We start from the raw sequence: 17,795 nt of genomic DNA, 5'->3' as shown, positions 1-17,795 counted from the left end.
GATGAAACAAGCAACTTCAGCTTGGGCAAAACAAATGAATCACCTTCAGCTTTTCAACATCAACCCAAACAATCATTTATGTATGTCAGAACCAGAGCCACTTTATTCATTTCAAACTTCACAACAGGAACATTATCTTTTTACAGTTTTGTATGTACAGACTAATCATCAGTTAATTTCATAATATGTACACTGGCCAATGAGTATAATTGATTTGCATTTTCAGTTGATCATCTCCTCAATACCAGCTAAAATGTAAAAGTGCTTTTGCAAGTGAAATAAAAATCAATGCATATGGAATCTGATATTACAGAAAGAAGTGCTAACACTAGCCAAGCACCAAAGTTGCTTGAAATGCTGTTCCTGAAGGTAGTTTTATGAAATAGATTGAATTCTTCACACATCCTTGGAAAATTGATAACTTGTCTTTTTTCCATATTTGTATCAGAATCACAGAACAATGTTATCTCTGAACTATTTTAAGACCTCAGATATGAATAATGAGAGTCCTTGACAATTCAAACAACACTGCTTCAACATAACTTTGGTTTTCAAAATGTTAGTGTAGAATTCAAACATGTCATGATGGCAACATTTGTAATGGACATTGGACATTAGGACACTGAATCAGATAGTATATTGAATCCATGCAAATCCTCACATCTTCTCAGTAAAGTCTAATGAAAAAATCAAGAGGTATTGTGTGTGGATTTGATTCCCTATGGCTACCCCAGATTCTCCTTTATCCCAATGGCTTACATATGCCCTCATCCTCCTCACAGCTTCCTTTGTGACTGACAGCATGAGAGTAATTCTCATCCTCCTAGACTACCCTACAGCCAGCCACCCTCCATTAAACAGCTTAAGCACAGGGAGACATGGCCTGGGACCTCAGCCAGCATCCCAGAGCTCCTCTCTGTAAAACGGGGGCAGTGTCAAACACCCCCTCCTAAAAGGTGCAGTCTCCTCCACTGAGAACCCCCTGTCGTCACAGTGAGTCGGTGCGTCTCCTGGCGAACACGGCCGACATGCTCTTCACGATGCCCTTGATCCCGGCCGCTTTCTTGACGACTGAGCGCGATTCCCTGACGCGTTCCACCAGGCCGTGGAACACCATGAGCACGCTGTGGTAGTTCTCGGCGGCGGACACCTCGTAGAACTGGCAGTCCGAGGCCAAGGCCAACATCCGGCCCTCCTCGCTGAGGACTGTTCGGCGGTGGTGGAGGTCCCGTTTGTTGCCCACGATTGCGATGGGCACCTTCTCCAGCCCCAGGTAGTCCTTGGTGGTCTTGATGGTCTGAATGAGCCGAGTCACCATGTTGAAACTGGCCCGGTCACAGATGCTGTACACCAGCACAAAGCCATCAGCCCACTGCAGTCTCTTCTCACACATGGAAGAACTTGTGGACAGATCCTGCTGAGGTGAGAGGGGGTTAGGTAAGATACATTCAGAGGCCTCTTCATTCCTCTCAATCTTTGATCTGTACGACTATGGAAGTCAGGGGATTTTCCTGGTATTCTCCAATATTATAAATGGCAATATGGTTGTCTTTATTAAAAGGTTTAAGTTAACATCAATGTGAGGCACGGATAAATCAACAACAATGGCAATAAACATGACATTATGAAGAGGCTTTTGGAATAAAAATACAAATGATCTGAGGAAGATGTCATACGAATGACTGTAAGTTTGACTTCATTATTTAACATCAGAAAATATAACATTCACACTTTCACTCATTTTATTATGGTAGGTTAAGCTTATTTTCACTTGTTTGTATTTTTTTATAGTACATCTTATGTATAAAGTGTTGTTTTATCTTTTAGGTCTGCAATGATGTGTGTAGTTTCTTATAGGCACATCTGACCTGTTAACATCAGCCCATGGACAACAGATGCAAAATAGCCATTTTGGCTAATTCTGGTGCATTTACATTTTTATGTTCATTAATGCGCACTGTCCATGTCTAAATAAACATTAAATAACATTGAGGTGAACCTCAATGAACTCCATGCCCTCATGTGCAATAGACTTCCCTTCAATTATGAATTTGAAAAAACAATGTAGGCTATATATGTTACAAAAATAAGATATGGATAATCAATTTTAAACGCTAATAAGCAATACAGAAACATTATTTTCAGACTCATACTCATTCAAAGTTATTTAGCCTACCTGAGAATAAGGTGAATCCCAGATGCAGAGAGTCAATTCTCTTCCATCCACGCTGAAATGATGACTATATATAGTTTCTACAAACAGAAAATATGGAAGTGTGAGTAGCCTATAAGATATGAAAGGTCAAAATCCAGCCAAAATGTAAGGTGAGTCAAGCTTAACCCACCTATGTCCCCGTATTCTCCGATGAATCTCCGTGTTAGGAAGCGGACTGTCAGTGCTGCATGCAATGAAATTGACAGAACAACGTGAGTTCAAATACATTTCAATCCATTTTTATTTTTTTAACGTTAAAAACCTTACAAAAACAGGTATGTCCTTACCAGATTTGCCAACGCTGTCCGTCCCCAAAACTACAATGTTTGCATCCATCTTCAAAGCGTTTAGTCCGGTCAAGTCTTGGAGTATAGCAATAAGTGTGGTTTACAGAGTGGAGGCGGGATTTCATAAAAAGTGCTACACACAAAGTCCACTACAGTCAACTACAGTCTCGTGAGTCTCAGGGGGTGTGTATCTAAACTGAAAAAGTTGGGCTGTACCAAATGAAGGGAAGATACTAGGACACATAACAACATCAAAAAATGACCTCATTCGGTAAATAGTGTAGGCTATGTTGTCTAGTTCTGTCGGGCTTTGATTGAAGTTTATATTTTTACGTAGGCCTAGCCTACATCTTCTGTGTCTGCACCTGTTACAATCTTCTGCACGTTAATGAACAGTAGCCTAAGCTAGGTCTACATAGGCTACTGGCTACGTTACAATTCATGCGTTCACATGGATTGTCATGCTTCACAAATGGTGGACGCCAACGATATTTAAAATAAATGAAATATTCCTGCCTGCAAATGACACATTTTACAGAGCACAACTGACCATCGCTTGACTATGTACGGAGGTTTCATTGCAAGATTATTTTGTTTATCTAGAAAATGAACTCAATTTGGTCAAATGAGCACACATCTGGACTCTCATGACACCTCCTGGGCTCCGTACCGGGGTTCCTACATGTATGTTTTACGTATTGCTTTTGTAGCCTACTTTATTCAGGACATAGTCTAGGTGCATACTTAAATTTTGATATTGTTATATTTTGTCAGTATGAACACCTATTCTATGAGGATGGAGATGGTACAGAATGGTCTCCTGGGCACTTTTACTAGTAAAAATGAAGAAGGACAAGGTTAAGAGGAACATTAGTGATTGTTGTGTTTAGACTTTCTATCTTACCCATCTCCTTCAGAATGTTGACATCATTTAGACACTAAATAAACCAATTAATTAGTCAAATTTGACCATTCCTTGTTGCTACTCCTGATATGCTCCTGGTAGAACAAGGTGCATGACATATTATATGATATGATATATGATATGATATGATATGATAGGATAGGATAGTATATGATATGATGTGATATGATATATGATATGGTATTGTATTATATTATATTATATCATCTTTTATTATAGGATATTATTTACTTTATTTGTTAATCTTGGAGAATAAAATAATCAGATTAAAGGGACACCAGGCAACGTGGTGTTAATTAATCATCTTTTTAAGTCAGTATATGGTTAAATGACTCATTACAGGGCAAATGAAGACTCTCTCGCCCGCCTCTACTGCCTGTAGGAAGAATATCCCGCTTGCAAGTTCGGTGTATCGTAACCGCCGACCCTCAGTCTCACCAAGTCTCAGACATCGTGAGAAGCACAGAGGCAGGCTAATGAAACGCTAGCGATTGTTGCAAACCTGTGTATAATGGCAGAGCCGGCAACGAAGCAGCGAAAACCCTTGATGGAAGATGCAAATAAAAGAAAAGAGCTTCAGACCGAGCGAGGGCTCGCACACGTATCGACACGTATGGACGCTAGGGGGAGCTTCGTAGAGAAAAAGCATCAGGCTTGCCTGGTGTCCCTTTACAGTAAATGCTTTGAACAGTACAAATCCCTATTTGGAATTGTGAAATACTACCCTCTAGTGTTGAAACATAGTTAAATATTTAAGAGAGTAAGGCCTCTTGGATCAATCTTTGTGTAGGCCTACAAATTGCCGTAGATCTGTGTGTGCACAATTCTACGTTTTATGTAGAGGCTTTTCATCAGGAGTTATCAAACACAACGTACACATACAGTAGGCCTAAATCATTCTCTTCATAAATCTGAAAGTGTGTCAAATCTTGACAGCATACCAAATTACAACATTGCTACAAATTGTCCTTTTTTTGAGTGTATGCTTATTGAAGACAGAAACTAAAGCTAGAGCTATGCATTCACTCTGTTCCCAGACTGTTGACTTTGGACTGAATACTACTGTATGTAAAATCTACTGTATGTAGATTTTTTTGCACAAGTAAAACTAAAATATTAGAGCATGTCAGACCACCACAAAAGTGCTTGACAGGCCTTTGTCATCAGCGGGTTGAATTGACACATGCTGTGCTCATTCAGAAATATCAAAATATTTTCAGAATACAAATTGTGTAAATGAAACAACAAACAAACATGAGCCTCTCAATTTTACATAGGGCAAAAATACAGGAAAACCTAAGTTGTCTAACATACCTACTATCTTTTATTTCACATGGCTACCTGTCACTATCCAAACTTGCATGTACAGTAAAACAAACTTTCTAAGGGTGAGTCTTTTCATTGTCTTTCCCTGTCAAAAGAAACAAATTATAACCTTATCACTGAACATCAATGAGCCATTAACAATTGTGAGTGTAAAGCCAGCCTGACAACATTGGCTCTGTATGATGGCAGTGTATTATGCATGCATGCATGTATGTATGGTTACAAAACAACCAATCACTTAGAGAAAACAAGTGATATACAATATTTAAGAGGCTGTTCTCTTAGTATGCCAGTAGTGGTTTTCATTAAAGCTGGGCATATGTACAAACAAACACACGCATGCTGTACATGGCATGCACATTTCCTACTATCCTCTTGTTGCACAATCCATGCAGAAGATAGGCCTCTGGGAATCCATTGTGTAATGACAGTGGGGAGCTCTTGGCATTTCTGTTATCCCCTCTTTTTAATTAGAAAGTCATGTAGTCTGTGTCCTCTGGGATGAGCCCAGTCTCTCACTCAAGCAGATAATGAGATGAAAGATGACAGTCTGCCGCAGTCCACGACAGTGCCATGGGAGGCTACACTTAGTTTATGTTTTTACAGTAGGAGTGTAACATTATAATATTTAGTAATGTTTAGTTTCCCACTCTGCCCCTGCAGTTAGACAAGTCTGATTGACTTGATGGGTTAAACCGACTGTTACCTCTTCTCTCCGGTTCATGTTAAGAAAACACTGTATGATTATTTGATGTAAATATGTCATAAGATTATGCATTCTCCTTTGGGGCTGTTCAGATACATCTATTATGGTGACCAGCTATTGGTCGATATACAACCCAGAGCTACTAACTTAAATGCTGCCACATATACAGTATATCAAACTTTAAAAGTGTGTGTGTGTGTGTGTGTGTGTGTGCGTGTGTGTGTGTGTGCACTCTGACAGAGATTTCTAGAAGGACGTAACACATTAAAGTTACACATAACAGATGGAGCGATCTCTCTTCATGAGGCTTCATGTTGTTTTAAATGGAAGTGCTGTGCATATGTAACTTATTAGATATTTCCATGATGACTGGGGTGGGTGCTTTAACAGGCAGTATAACTTTTTTATTGGATTTATTCAAACCAAGAAATGCTATGCAGCAGTCATCCACAAGAGGTCCTCTCTCACTCAGAAACAGAGCCTCAAATGGTGATATAAAAATGGAATTGATCAGTGTTTATACTTTCCTTACATACAGTATGTCTGATATGCAAAAATGTATACAGTCAGACATTTACAATAATGCTAGTGGCATACATTTTAATATCACACATGAAATGCTATGTGAAAAAGTGAACAGTCATTTGATGTTTTACAGTACATGACTATAAGTGCAGAGTCATGGAGAGCGCCATATTGGTGGAGAATAATGTGATTTAACCATCCATTTGGAACACTGTCACTTAAACATTAACACAATGAATGTGTGGACACACTAAAGGAACCTGATACAATTGTCGTCCCATCCAGGGCACAGATAGCTTGGACTGGCATACTGCATATAATTTCCATGATCACAGAAGAGAGCCGTGGGCTGTGAGATGGAGATAAGGTCATTCCTTACCGCTTGGCAAATACTGTATGTCCCACTGCTGTGAAATCATTTGCTTGCTCACTTATTCCTCGTATGTCTTTGTTTGGATTCGAAGCCACGTTATAAGCAGTGTTGCCACAGTTACCTTGAAAAAGTAAAATGATTACGGATTACTGATTACTCCTTTAAAAAGTAACTTAGTTACTTTACTGATTACTTGATTTTAAAAGTAACTAAGTTAGATTACAAGTTACTTTATTAGTTACTTTCAGCAGCTGCCAACAACACCCACACCGCCTCAACATAAAAATGATAACCGGTTTTGCCAATACTCACTATACTGGAAGTGCATTTTAACAGTAATGTCAGCAATGTATAGCAGACATCCCATAATCTACAGTAGCCTACTTAGATACTGAAATTCAGATGTTTGTTCAATAATGTCTAAGTACACCAAATAAGGAAGGCCAATTGATAGAAATTGTTATAGTAAAATATGTAGATTTGTTTGTTTTTTTCATGTAGCCTTGGCAACTAGCCATCATGTATAGGCCTGAGTAATATGCAAATGAAATTACACTTGTTAAACTCACCTCAACAAGTCTTTTGCAATCAATTTACCCGCTGTGAGCAATGCTAAAGTCGCTGTTACAAACAGTGCAGTGTGCAAGACTATCATTATATTTTAATCTTATGAGACAACTGGGTATACTTTTGTGTAGTCTGATGTGAAATGGGTCTTAAATCTTCCTTTTTGAGGGGCACTGATGCTGCCATGAGCTCCTGTTCCTAGATGCACTGACTGAACTGATTAATTAAGTTTATGAGAAAAGAGATATAAGCACACTTACTGTACACTGAAAACTGATTGGTTGATTTAGCAAAAACAGACCAGGATGCTCTCTGTCTTGGATGCGCTTCAGGCACAAATGCACCACTCCTCTCTCTCTCCCTCTCCGTTGTGTGCGCGTTAAACTCATATGCACACGCGATTTGAAGTCCGGTCTGGCTTGCGTGCTCTTGTTCGCTCTAGGTACCGGGAGATTTTATGTAATTTGCGGGCGTCAGGAAGGCGCTATCAATATGTGGGGACTCCCCAAAGACTCCCAAAACTTCGGGAGACTTGGGATGTCTAGCTAGACAGCACTTTGTCGCCATCACAGTATGTACAATGTACCTTAATGTTGTCAGGTTTAGCTGACACAAACTCAAAGTAATGACTGATGAAATGTGCATCTCTCTCTCTCCCTCCATTGTCGCTGCGTGGTTTTACACGTAAATTGTCCTCATGCTGAAAACTTGAGCATACATGACATTAATCCCCAAGACAAGAAGAGAGCAAAGAATATTTCTTTTTACTAAGGAAAATGACAAAAATAGTAACGCACAGTAACTTAGATAAGTAACTTTAATCTGATTACTGGTTTGTAAATAGTAGCGCGTTAGATTAGCCTACTCATTACCGAAAAAAGTGGTCAAAATAGACTATAAGCCATTTTGTAAGTGCGTGTGTATGTGGTTGCACCATGTAAAATCCACAATTTTTTAGCACCTAGTTAACATAAAGGCGCACCTATTTAACATAAAGTAGCCACACATTTATCAGGAGGACAATCATTGTCTGACCTTGATGGAGGCCTTTTGATGTTTCCACCTGGTTTAACATCTTATGGAGCCTGTCACAATTAAACACACTGATCTCTCTGGGCAAGCTTTAGCCATGGTCACAAAGGGAAGTAGGCCAACAGATGGAGTCAATGAAAATATAGCATGCAATTTGTGAATAATTAATTTAGGTAATTAGAAATAACATGTGGTGCTTTAGCATCGATGTGACAATGTTTTCCATGTCCAAGTCTTTTGAAACAAAGATGATACTTCCAAGATCAGGACAGTCTACAGGAAGAATACTAAACTTTTAGAATAATTGCTACATTACTGTAACATACAGTGCCTGCATAATTTTTTTCTGACATAGTTGCACTGGTCTCATTCAATCAAATTCTTTGAATGTCTTCCCCCTCTGATTATGGATATTTGATTGACCTTTGGTGTCTTTTGTGGTAGTAAATCGACATGATCATTACCATTTACAAGTACACAGATATCACTGCTGATGTACCGAACATGGCTCCTTGATTCACAACCCATCTGGTCTCATAATTTCATGTGTATCGTATGCTGCTATGTTGCCACACATGTAGCAGGCAAGTTTGTCTCTCTTTAAAATAAAAAAGAGACATCTTATGGTTTACACTTGCATCTCAAGGATCAGGAACTTTTGTCTTAGAAAGGGGCTTGATTCTCTATGTGGACATGGCACCCTGTGTTTCCTCATTTTATGGTTCTTAGAAACGTCTTTCCACCGCTCATTGTTTCCAAAGGATCCTTTGCCTGCCACAGGGAGGTAGTTACTGAATAAGGTAATTGTTTCCATGTTTCGTCTCTTCTCCATCTTTAAAACTAGAGGTTATAGTATCTGCATTTGGTTAACCGTTGCTAGCAGGGATGTAGTGGAGGCTAAACGCAAGTAAATGCAGTTTATCCACCTCTGAAATTTCAGTAGAGTTTATCCACCTCTTATTAGAGTTTATCCACCTCTCAAGTTTATTCACCAACTGTAACTTTTAACATTCAAAAGTCACACTGTATTGTCCACATTCAAAATATGTACACTCACTCCAGGAACCATTTAATACCACTGGTATTGTTATACACATTGGACAATAACCTCCACTATCAACATATTCTAAATGCCTTTTTTTAAAAATCCGAAACCACGTGGTGCAGTCCACCTCACTGTGATCACTGAATTCAAAGTTTACCCACCTCTTATTTTACCACTACATCCCTGGTTGCTAGCATCATAGTCTGATCACCATTGTGAATACAAACCCAAAACCACACATACACCATCAAACTGTATGTGATGCTAACAAAGTCTTTACAAAGCATATGAAGTTAAGAATGAGTCAGCTATTTATTTTGTCTAAATTGCTTGTAATTAAGGCCCAATATTTACTCTATGATGATAGTGTCCATGGTGTTATGAAATTACAGCAACAGCCAGTTGTATTTTGCATAAACCGAAGATATATGAAGTCACATGTGTTAAATCCCATTGAGCATGCTCACTTCCAGCAAAGCCAATTCTCACTCTGAGCATCCTGCCCTGCATGTGCTCATGCAAATAAATCTTCTTACAGCATTAGCCCGCTGTCACTTCATCCGTTTGGTAATTCCACTTCACGCCTGATGAAGGGTGGGCACAGAGATGGCACTAAGAGCTGCTGACTTGGCCTGATCAACCCAACCCCCCACCCTCAAAGGCCGGATTTGTGGAGTGTTACTCAAACAGCACTGCATCCAATCCAGGGTCAGCCACTATCTTTGAGGTAGAGGAGAAGGAGGAAAAGATGAGGAAGAAGAAATACATTTCCAGGATTAAGAATTGACTGTGTCAGGCCTCTGAAATTTCCATTGGGTTTGCATTGCCCAGTTCAGTAGTCTATACTGCTGTTACAAGCTTACAAATATGCTTCTTTATCCTCTCAGATCAACAAAACCCATGCTGTTTTGCCTGGGGTACCTAACATGAGCACATGGCAGTAGATTTGGGCAAACCTTTTGCCTGTAAGTTATAAGTTGCATGTGCATTTGGTGAACTGTGTAGACATTTTTGGGATGTAGATCATATAATCTATAAACTGTAAAAACCACAAAGCATGAAATTACACATACTCATGTTTTTCTTTCAGACACAATGTTATTACGTTGAACTGACATATGTCGGCGCAGCAATGATTTTATCCAACAGTGAAGTACTGAAGCAGGAAGAGCAATGATCACGTGGGATGCCTTGGTGCCATCATTTCATTATGGTCCCATGAGCCTTTGCAAGAACACTGAGATAATCATCCAGCTATCAGTGTTGCCAAAAGTTTTCACATCACTTTTCTTAAAGAGAGTTATGCTTGGCAACCAGTAGAATTTGGAGCTGAGTTGTATCTTACTGTATGTCATGCTTTGAGATGAAACATGCTTTGTTCCCACCATGAGTGCATTAGGTATTGAGAATGCACTAAGTATCAGTGGTTACATTGTAGCTATTGCAATGCATGCTCCTGAATATTTCAGAATTTTTCATGTCAAAACTTCACCTAGAAGTCTTAAGTCTTCTGTGTTTGTAATTATGTTATCTTTGAGTAACATTGCTGGTACAAGAGCATCTTGGCCTAGAAGCACATTTCACATGAATGCGTACTCTCAGAACATACCTAGTATAACACTATGACGTTGAAATTACATGAATATTTCATGTAAACTTAATTTAAGCAATTTCGTAAATTGAAAGAGAAATGCTGCATTAATTCTAGACATTTGTTTTATGTGCAACAGACGTACACATCAACATTAATTAAATTCAATGGGTTATTTTTTCAACGTAGGGTAGATGGGTTGTTTGGCTATTTTGGCCAGATACAGGTGACGTTATGACTCTCTGCTGACTAGGGAGAAGCTTGACGAGAGTGTAAATGGGGGGGGGGGCGGGGGGCAATCCCAGAAGAGGTGACAAGCCCTCTGGCTGAGCCTGATGTGAATTTTTAGACTGACTGAGTAGTCTTCACTCCTCTCATGCTATCAGGTGCTGGCTTATTGCCACTGATTTGGGATTGGGGAGTAGCGGAGTGATTATTCTCCTGTTAATTGGGGCCTGGGGACAAACTGCTCCCTGCCTGGACAATTTGTGTCTGATTGAGGTGCACTTAGACCTCTCTAATACACCCAGTCTAACTTCCACCCCTTCCCCTTGCAAAATGTGCCTCAGGACACAGAGGTTAATACTGTAGGTCTTCCAACGCTAATTTACAAACACTAATTTCAATTTGTAATATGTGTTGTGATTCATAAGCTGTTTTGCAGAATAACTTCTTTTATTTGGTGCTAAACCTGATTTTCTGGTTTTAAAGCAGGTCAGTTACACAATGGGTAACAACATAAAGCCACTGTTGAGAAACCTTGGGAATGTCTCCTTTTCAGCCCAGGTTTTTAAAACTATGATCAAAGCAGCTGAAATTGTCAAAGGTTAGGTGCTTGCTATTGGCTGAATTAGAGTTTAACCCCTTGATATTTTCTCCCACGTATTTTTGCCAATTCAAAACACATTTTAAAATATGACCGCCACTTAATAAATAAATCACGCTTGTCAATTTGTCTCCATCTCCTACTCCATCCTAGCCTGGGTGCCGTTCCGAACTTAGTCCCGCCCACAACATTTGAGGTCGGGAAGTTCGGTCTGGCATTGCTCCATTGTGGAGCAAGTATGCTCGCCCTAGATCAAGACGGACCAATCAAATCGGGCTTTACGATGATGGACAGGTGAGCAACAGCGCCTGGTCTATCACGTCATCTGAGCACGCTTAGATTAGGCTTATGTTTGAAACAAAAACGCTGTGGCTAGAAGGATGCATGGCTTTTAAGACCCCATATGGAAAATGTATGAAGCAAGCCATCGTCCCATCTGAAGCAAGCCATCGTCCCATCATGTTTCAAAGCTGCCACCATCATACCTGTGCCGAAGAAAACTGCTCCATCCTGCTTCAATGACTACGCCCTGTGGCACTGACACCCATCATCATGAAGTGCTTTGAGCGGGCTTGTCATGTCACATATCAAAGCCATTCTCCCCCACCCTGGACCCTTCCAGTTTGCATACCAAGCCAAAGCGGTCTACAGAGGATGCAATCTGTCTGCCCTCCACCCAGCCCTCACCCACCTGGGAAAAAAAAGAGACTCATATGTGAGATTGCTGTTTATAGACTTCAGTTCTGCATTCAACACCATAATACCACAACAACTCATCTGCAAACTTGACAAACTAGGACTCAGTACCTACCTCTGCAACTGGCTACTGGACTTCCTCTGTCAGAGGCCCCAAGTAGTGCGTGTTGGCAACAATACCTCAAGCAGCATCACACTGAGCACAGGGGCCCCCAAGGCTGCGTGCTCAGTCCGCTGCTCTTCACCCTGCTGGACGCATGACTGCACTGCAACCTACAGCAACAATCACATAGTGAAATTTGCTGGCGACACAACTCTGGTGGGTCTCATCACCAGGGCGACGAGACTCAATACAGGTTGGAGGTCGACCATCTGACCACGTGGTGCAGGGACAACAACCTCTGCTGAGCGTCAGCAAGACCAAAGAGATTGTTGACTTCGGGAGGTCACACCCAACACCTGCCACTGACCATCGACGATTGCTGTGGTGGAGAGAGCGCAGCAACACCAAATTCCTGGGGGTGCACATCAGTGAAGACCTCTCCTGGACCACCAACACTGCATCACTGGCGAAGCTCAGCTCAGGCCGCCTGTACTTCCTCGCGAAAACTCAGGCGAGCAAGTGCTCCACCAGCCATCATGACCACATTCTACCGAGGCACCATTGAGGCATCCTCTCCAGCTGTATCGCTGTGTGGGGCGGAAGCTGCACTGAATACAACAGGGAAAGCCCTGCAGCGCATAGTGAACACAGCTGGAAGGATCATTGGTGCTTCACTCTCCCTGAAGGACATTTACACCACCCACCTCACCCGCAAAGGCGACCAAAATTGTGAGTGATGCAAGTCACCCGCTCACAATCTGTTTGATCTACTGCCCTCTGGGAAAGGTACAGAAGCCTGCGGCTCCCGCTACCAGACTCACTAACAGCTTCATACACCAAGCTGTAAGGATGCTGAACTCTCTCCCTCCTCTCCCCCTCCCACCCTCAGCTACATAACATCCTGGACATTGGACCCCACAATGGCCGCCTGCACTCTCCACCTGCACACTTGAACACTTGCACACTTGTACACTTTACAACTTGGTGTTGTTGTCCTGAAAACACAACACTTCTGCTGCTCTTACATAACTTGCACCACTATGCCACTTTCTTTATTACTTAGGTCAAACAGTATTTTATAGTATTTTACAGTATTTGCACTAGTATTTTATTGACTGTCTATGCACAATGTCAACAAAATTTTTGCTGCTCTTTATTTTTCATTATTATTATATGTGCCCTCTTATTTACTTATTTACTTACTTTTCTGTTTACTTGAATGTTATGTTTGTCTGTGGACTTAAAATTGGTCAAATATGTCTTGTCTTCACGTGGGATAGTGAAAGCGTAATTTAGATCTCTTTGTATGTCTGGAACATGTGAAGAAATTGACAATAAAGCTGACTTTGACTTTGACTTTGACTTTGACTTTATATTATTTAATGAGGGTTTATCACTGAAAACGATTATTTCTGAAAACTGGCCAAAGTTGAGATGTGGGAAAACTGTGGTTTCACTTTCATCAAGGAAAACAGAGCTGTTGCATTGCGACATGTTCCCCGTTATTTGAAATCTCTGATTGACCACTGGTCAAGGGATTTGGCGATAAGCCTTCCCAGCTGTTTAACATGTTTGTAGCATATCAGTGTTCAGCAGAATTATTTTTAAAAAGCGGAGGGGATATAGGCTATCAGTTTTTTCCTAATAACCTAGCCTACCACATTATCTCTTAGATTTTAGCTAATGAGTGTTGTAGGCTAGGAGTTATTAACTGGCACTAACTTTTACAAAAGACCAAAAAACAATGTTAAGGCATTTGTGGAGAAGAAGGATGGTTAGTGTGTTTTCTTCCTACACCTCACAGTAAGCTATTTTCGTTGCTCTCCTGATTGGTTAGGTCTATCCAATTGAGTGCAGAGGCATTCCCCCCCTGTATCGGTTGAAACACGGCCCATAATTATGTCCCAATGGAGCAGTATCAGACTCATATTCTGACTAGAATTGACTACGTCAGGCTAACTCCATCCCCTACTCTTGCAACTTTTGTGTTCATGGAAATGAGTGTGTGCATGCATGCATGCATATGCGCATATGTCTACTGTGTGTGCATGTGTCTTTATGTGTGTGTGTTTATGCGTGTGTGTGTGTGCGTACCTGTGTGTATGTGTGTGTGTGTGTCTGTGCTTGTGTGTGTGTGTGTGTGACAAAATTCCTGAAGAAAAAAAAATCCGGAAAAAAAAAACTGACTAAACCTATATGACCGATACACTACGCTAGCTACGCATACAAGCGGCGGCCATAGTAACTACATGAGCATGCTGTAAAAAGTAGTTTGGATAGTGCTTTGAATAGTACTTTTGAATATGCAATAGAGAAGCTTATCCTGATCCTGATAGTCAGTGTGCGATTTGTAGGGGGGGATGGTGAGGATTTCCCCCCCTCTGGTTTTCCTATCCCTACCTCTGCTAAATTATTTTTATCGTCGGGGGGGGCAACATTTATGCCCCTCATATTGATTAATGCTACTTCATATAGTAAAAGCCGCAGCGTGAGAACAGTCTAGTAGGCTAGCCTACATAATAATCTGACATCAAACGCGACCGTCACCGTCAGCACTGATGCTGCTGACACAGTGGCTCGCGTGATAACTTAACGGCCTTGATCGTGCAGGACATTTCAAGAATGTGAGTGTGTAATCCATCATATATGGCTAGGTTCAATGGTAAAGTTAGCTGGACAAATGAAAGCGAGAAGGATTCAGTGAAGCATAATAATGTTTTAGAACCTTCAAAATTAGAAAAACTGCAACTGAGATGGAGGACAACTAAAAGAGAGTAGAGCGTAGGCCTACTGTCGAAGGAACTTCATCAAAGAGAGATATTTGCTGAATGTCACAAAAAGTGTTACCGAAATTGCTTGGCATCGCTTATTCAATGGCTCTCTACTAGGAAACACCTGTAGTTTTCGCGGAGGGCAGAGCGAAAGCACTTTCGTTTGATAAATCAACCAGTAGTAGACAAATAACTTTTAGAAATAATCTGTACAAAAAAACAAATGTTGGTGGGTATTTAAACTATCTAGCGGGTGTTTTAACAGCTACCGAAATAAAGCTTCATGGTCTTTATGTTCTGGTTAGTAAATTATTTTCATAAAACTTCAAGTTGCCCTATATCTTTACTCTCCAAAAACTTCACTGCACTGTAGGCAATTAACTGACAGTATGATGGGCTATTTATTTTCTGTAGGCTACAATAAACACACTTATTTTTCAACTTTTGCAATCTCACGCGCCTGGCTACTGAGCATAAAATCAGCAGGAGAGAAGAATGCCGTGGCCTCACAACAGTGTGGCACTTAATATTAGGCTATTTGGTTACCAAACTAGATGTACACTTAAGGAAGCGGTACAAAATATGACCGCCGCCCAGTCCAGCACATTTTTCCACAAAAGAAATCAGCTGAAAGGCCTATATGATTCTAACTGTCTCACTAAAATTGCATTATCCACCTCAATTCTCACTGGTATCTGCTAGACAACAAGTACCAAAACAGTTAGTTCATAGATTTCACATGTAAAATTCATTTTTATACAACCCCACCTCCATCTTGCCTGTTCATAATTCTGAGAAATTCTTGATTGTTTGTGTTATGTTTTATGTTATGTGTGTGTGTGTGTGTGTGTGTGTGTGTGTGTGTGTGTGTGTGTCAATGCCTGTGTATGTGCCTGTGCATGCAAAAGCATTACATATATGTCTACTGTGTGAGTATGTGTCATCACGTTATGATTACTGTGAATGTATGTGTGTGTGTGTGTATCTGTTTGTGCACATGTGTGCACATGAAATGGAGTTAAACATGACCCTGGAGGCAAACATACGGAAAAAATGGTCATCCTAGGCCATTTACAGTTCTCAAGATATTCACAGAGAACTGTGTCTGCCCCTACCCTCCTTCGGGGGGGTCTTGACCAGTGGGGGCTACAGATCAAAACGAAAAATAGCGGTTCCATGCTATCCATGTGGGGGTACATGCCACCAAATTTTGTGTACCCGGTCTTTCAGTGTCCGGGAATCCTTGTTGGTGTCGTCACTAAATGTACACATAAATTATTTTTGTGTATGCCCCCCCATGAACGAAAGTACACAAAACTTGGCATGCATTCGGAGGGTGTCATAATGATCCTACACTTTTATTTTGTGCAGTTTTGACCTTGTCAGCCAGAGATATTGTGATGAAAACACCTATTTTTTGCTTTTTAATTTTTTTTAACTAGGGGCTATACATGAAATAAGTGGTAATGGGATGGGTTGACATGCCCCTTAAGACCAACATACATAAAAAAGGTGGACCTCCTAGGCCCTACGGTTCTCGAGATATTCAAAGAAAACTGTCTCCGGCCACCTACAGGCCAGTTGGTGTATAGTAACATAATTAATTAATTTGTGTGGCCCCCCATGAACGGAATTCCACAAAACTTGGCGTGCATACAGAGGGTGTCAAAATGATCCTACACTTCAATTTCGTGCAGTTTTTGAATGTTATGTCACAGATACCTTGATTGCAAACACCTCATTTTACTTTTTTGTGTTTAACTAGGTGGTTAGGTACATGAAATGAAAGTGGTTATGGAATGGGTTGACATGACCCTGGAGATCAACATACAAAAAAAATGGTCCTCCTAAACCCTACAGTTCTCAAGATATTCACAGAAAACTGTGTCTGCCCTACCCTCCTTTCGGGGTCCAGTCCAGTGGGGGCTACAGATCAAAACGAAAAATGACGGTTCCATGCTATCCATGTGGGGGTACATGCCCACCAAGTTTGTGTACCCGGTCTTTCAGTGTCAGGGAATCCTTGTTGGTAATGCGTCACTAAATGTACCACATAAATTATTTTATTGTAAGGCCCCCATGAACGTAAAAGTACACAAAACTTGGCATGCATTCGGAGGGTGTCATAATGATCCTACACTTTTCATTTTGTGCAGTTTTGACCTTGTCAGCCAGAGATATTGTGATGAAAACACTTTTAATTTTTTGCTAGGTGGCGCTATACATGAAATAAGTGGTAATGGGATGGGTTGACATGCCCCCTTAAGACCAACATACATAAAAAGGTGGACCTCCTAGGCCCCACGGTTATCGAGATATTCAAAGAAAACTGTCTCCAGCCACCTACAGGCCAGTTGGTGTATAGTAACATAAATTAATTTATTGTGTGGCCCCCCATGAACGGAATTCCACAAAACTTGGCGTGCATACAGAGGGTGTCAAAATGATCCTACACTTCCAATTTCGTGCAGTTTTGACTATGTTGGGTCACAGATACCTTCAATTACAACACCTCATTTTTACTTTTTGTGTTTAACTAGGTGGCTTATACATGAAATGAGTGGTTATGGAATGGGTTGACATGGCCCCTTGAGATCAACATAAAAAAATGGTCCTCCTAAACCCTACGGTTTTTGAGATATTCACAGAAAACTGTGTCTGCCCTACCCTCCTTTTTCGGGGTCCAGTCCAGCAGGGGGCTACAGATCAAAACGAAAAACGATGGTTCCATGCTATCCATGTGGGGTTACATGCCCACCAAGTTTCGTGTACCCCGGTCTTTCAGTGTCCCGGGAATCATTGACAGA

The 17,795-nt window shown here is 40.8% G+C and overlaps 1 protein-coding gene across 2 annotated transcripts; it reads right to left on the bottom strand.

Moving 5' to 3' along the window:
• Positions 1-81: 81 nt before the first annotated feature.
• On the bottom strand, positions 82-2,641 carry si:dkeyp-59c12.1 (Ras-related and estrogen-regulated growth inhibitor-like protein). 2 transcript variants are annotated; one of them, XM_048257388.1, is made up of 4 exons: positions 2,503-2,641; positions 2,346-2,399; positions 2,177-2,253; positions 82-1,417 (listed from the first exon to the last, which is right to left on the bottom strand). In XM_048257388.1, exons 1-4 carry the CDS (start codon positions 2,549-2,551, stop codon positions 989-991), a joined length of 609 nt encoding a protein of 202 aa, XP_048113345.1. In that variant the 5' UTR covers positions 2,552-2,641; the 3' UTR covers positions 82-988. The 2 variants fall into 2 exon arrangements, with proteins under 2 accessions (XP_048113345.1, XP_048113346.1); XM_048257389.1 differs by having other exon boundaries at positions 82-1,414.
• Positions 2,642-17,795: the final 15,154 nt, after the last annotated feature.

This window comes from Alosa alosa, chromosome 11 (assembly GCF_017589495.1).
Source record: "Alosa alosa isolate M-15738 ecotype Scorff River chromosome 11, AALO_Geno_1.1, whole genome shotgun sequence".
NCBI lineage: Eukaryota > Metazoa > Chordata > Actinopteri > Clupeiformes > Clupeidae > Alosa > Alosa alosa.
This window is presented reverse-complemented; position numbering and strand designations above follow the sequence as displayed.

Bases quoted from the DNA above. Each gene is read 5' to 3' on its own strand.
- si:dkeyp-59c12.1 (XM_048257388.1), bottom strand. From the start codon at position 2,551: ATGGATGCAAACATTGTAGTTTTGGGGACGGACAGCGTTGGCAAATCT. The intron at 2,254-2,345 runs GTGGGTTAAGCT...TTCTGTTTGTAG, and splicing joins CGGAGAATACGGGGACATAG to AAACTATATATAGTCATCAT. The intron at 1,418-2,176 runs GTAGGCTAAATA...CTCTCACCTCAG, and splicing joins GGGATTCACCTTATTCTCAG to CAGGATCTGTCCACAAGTTC.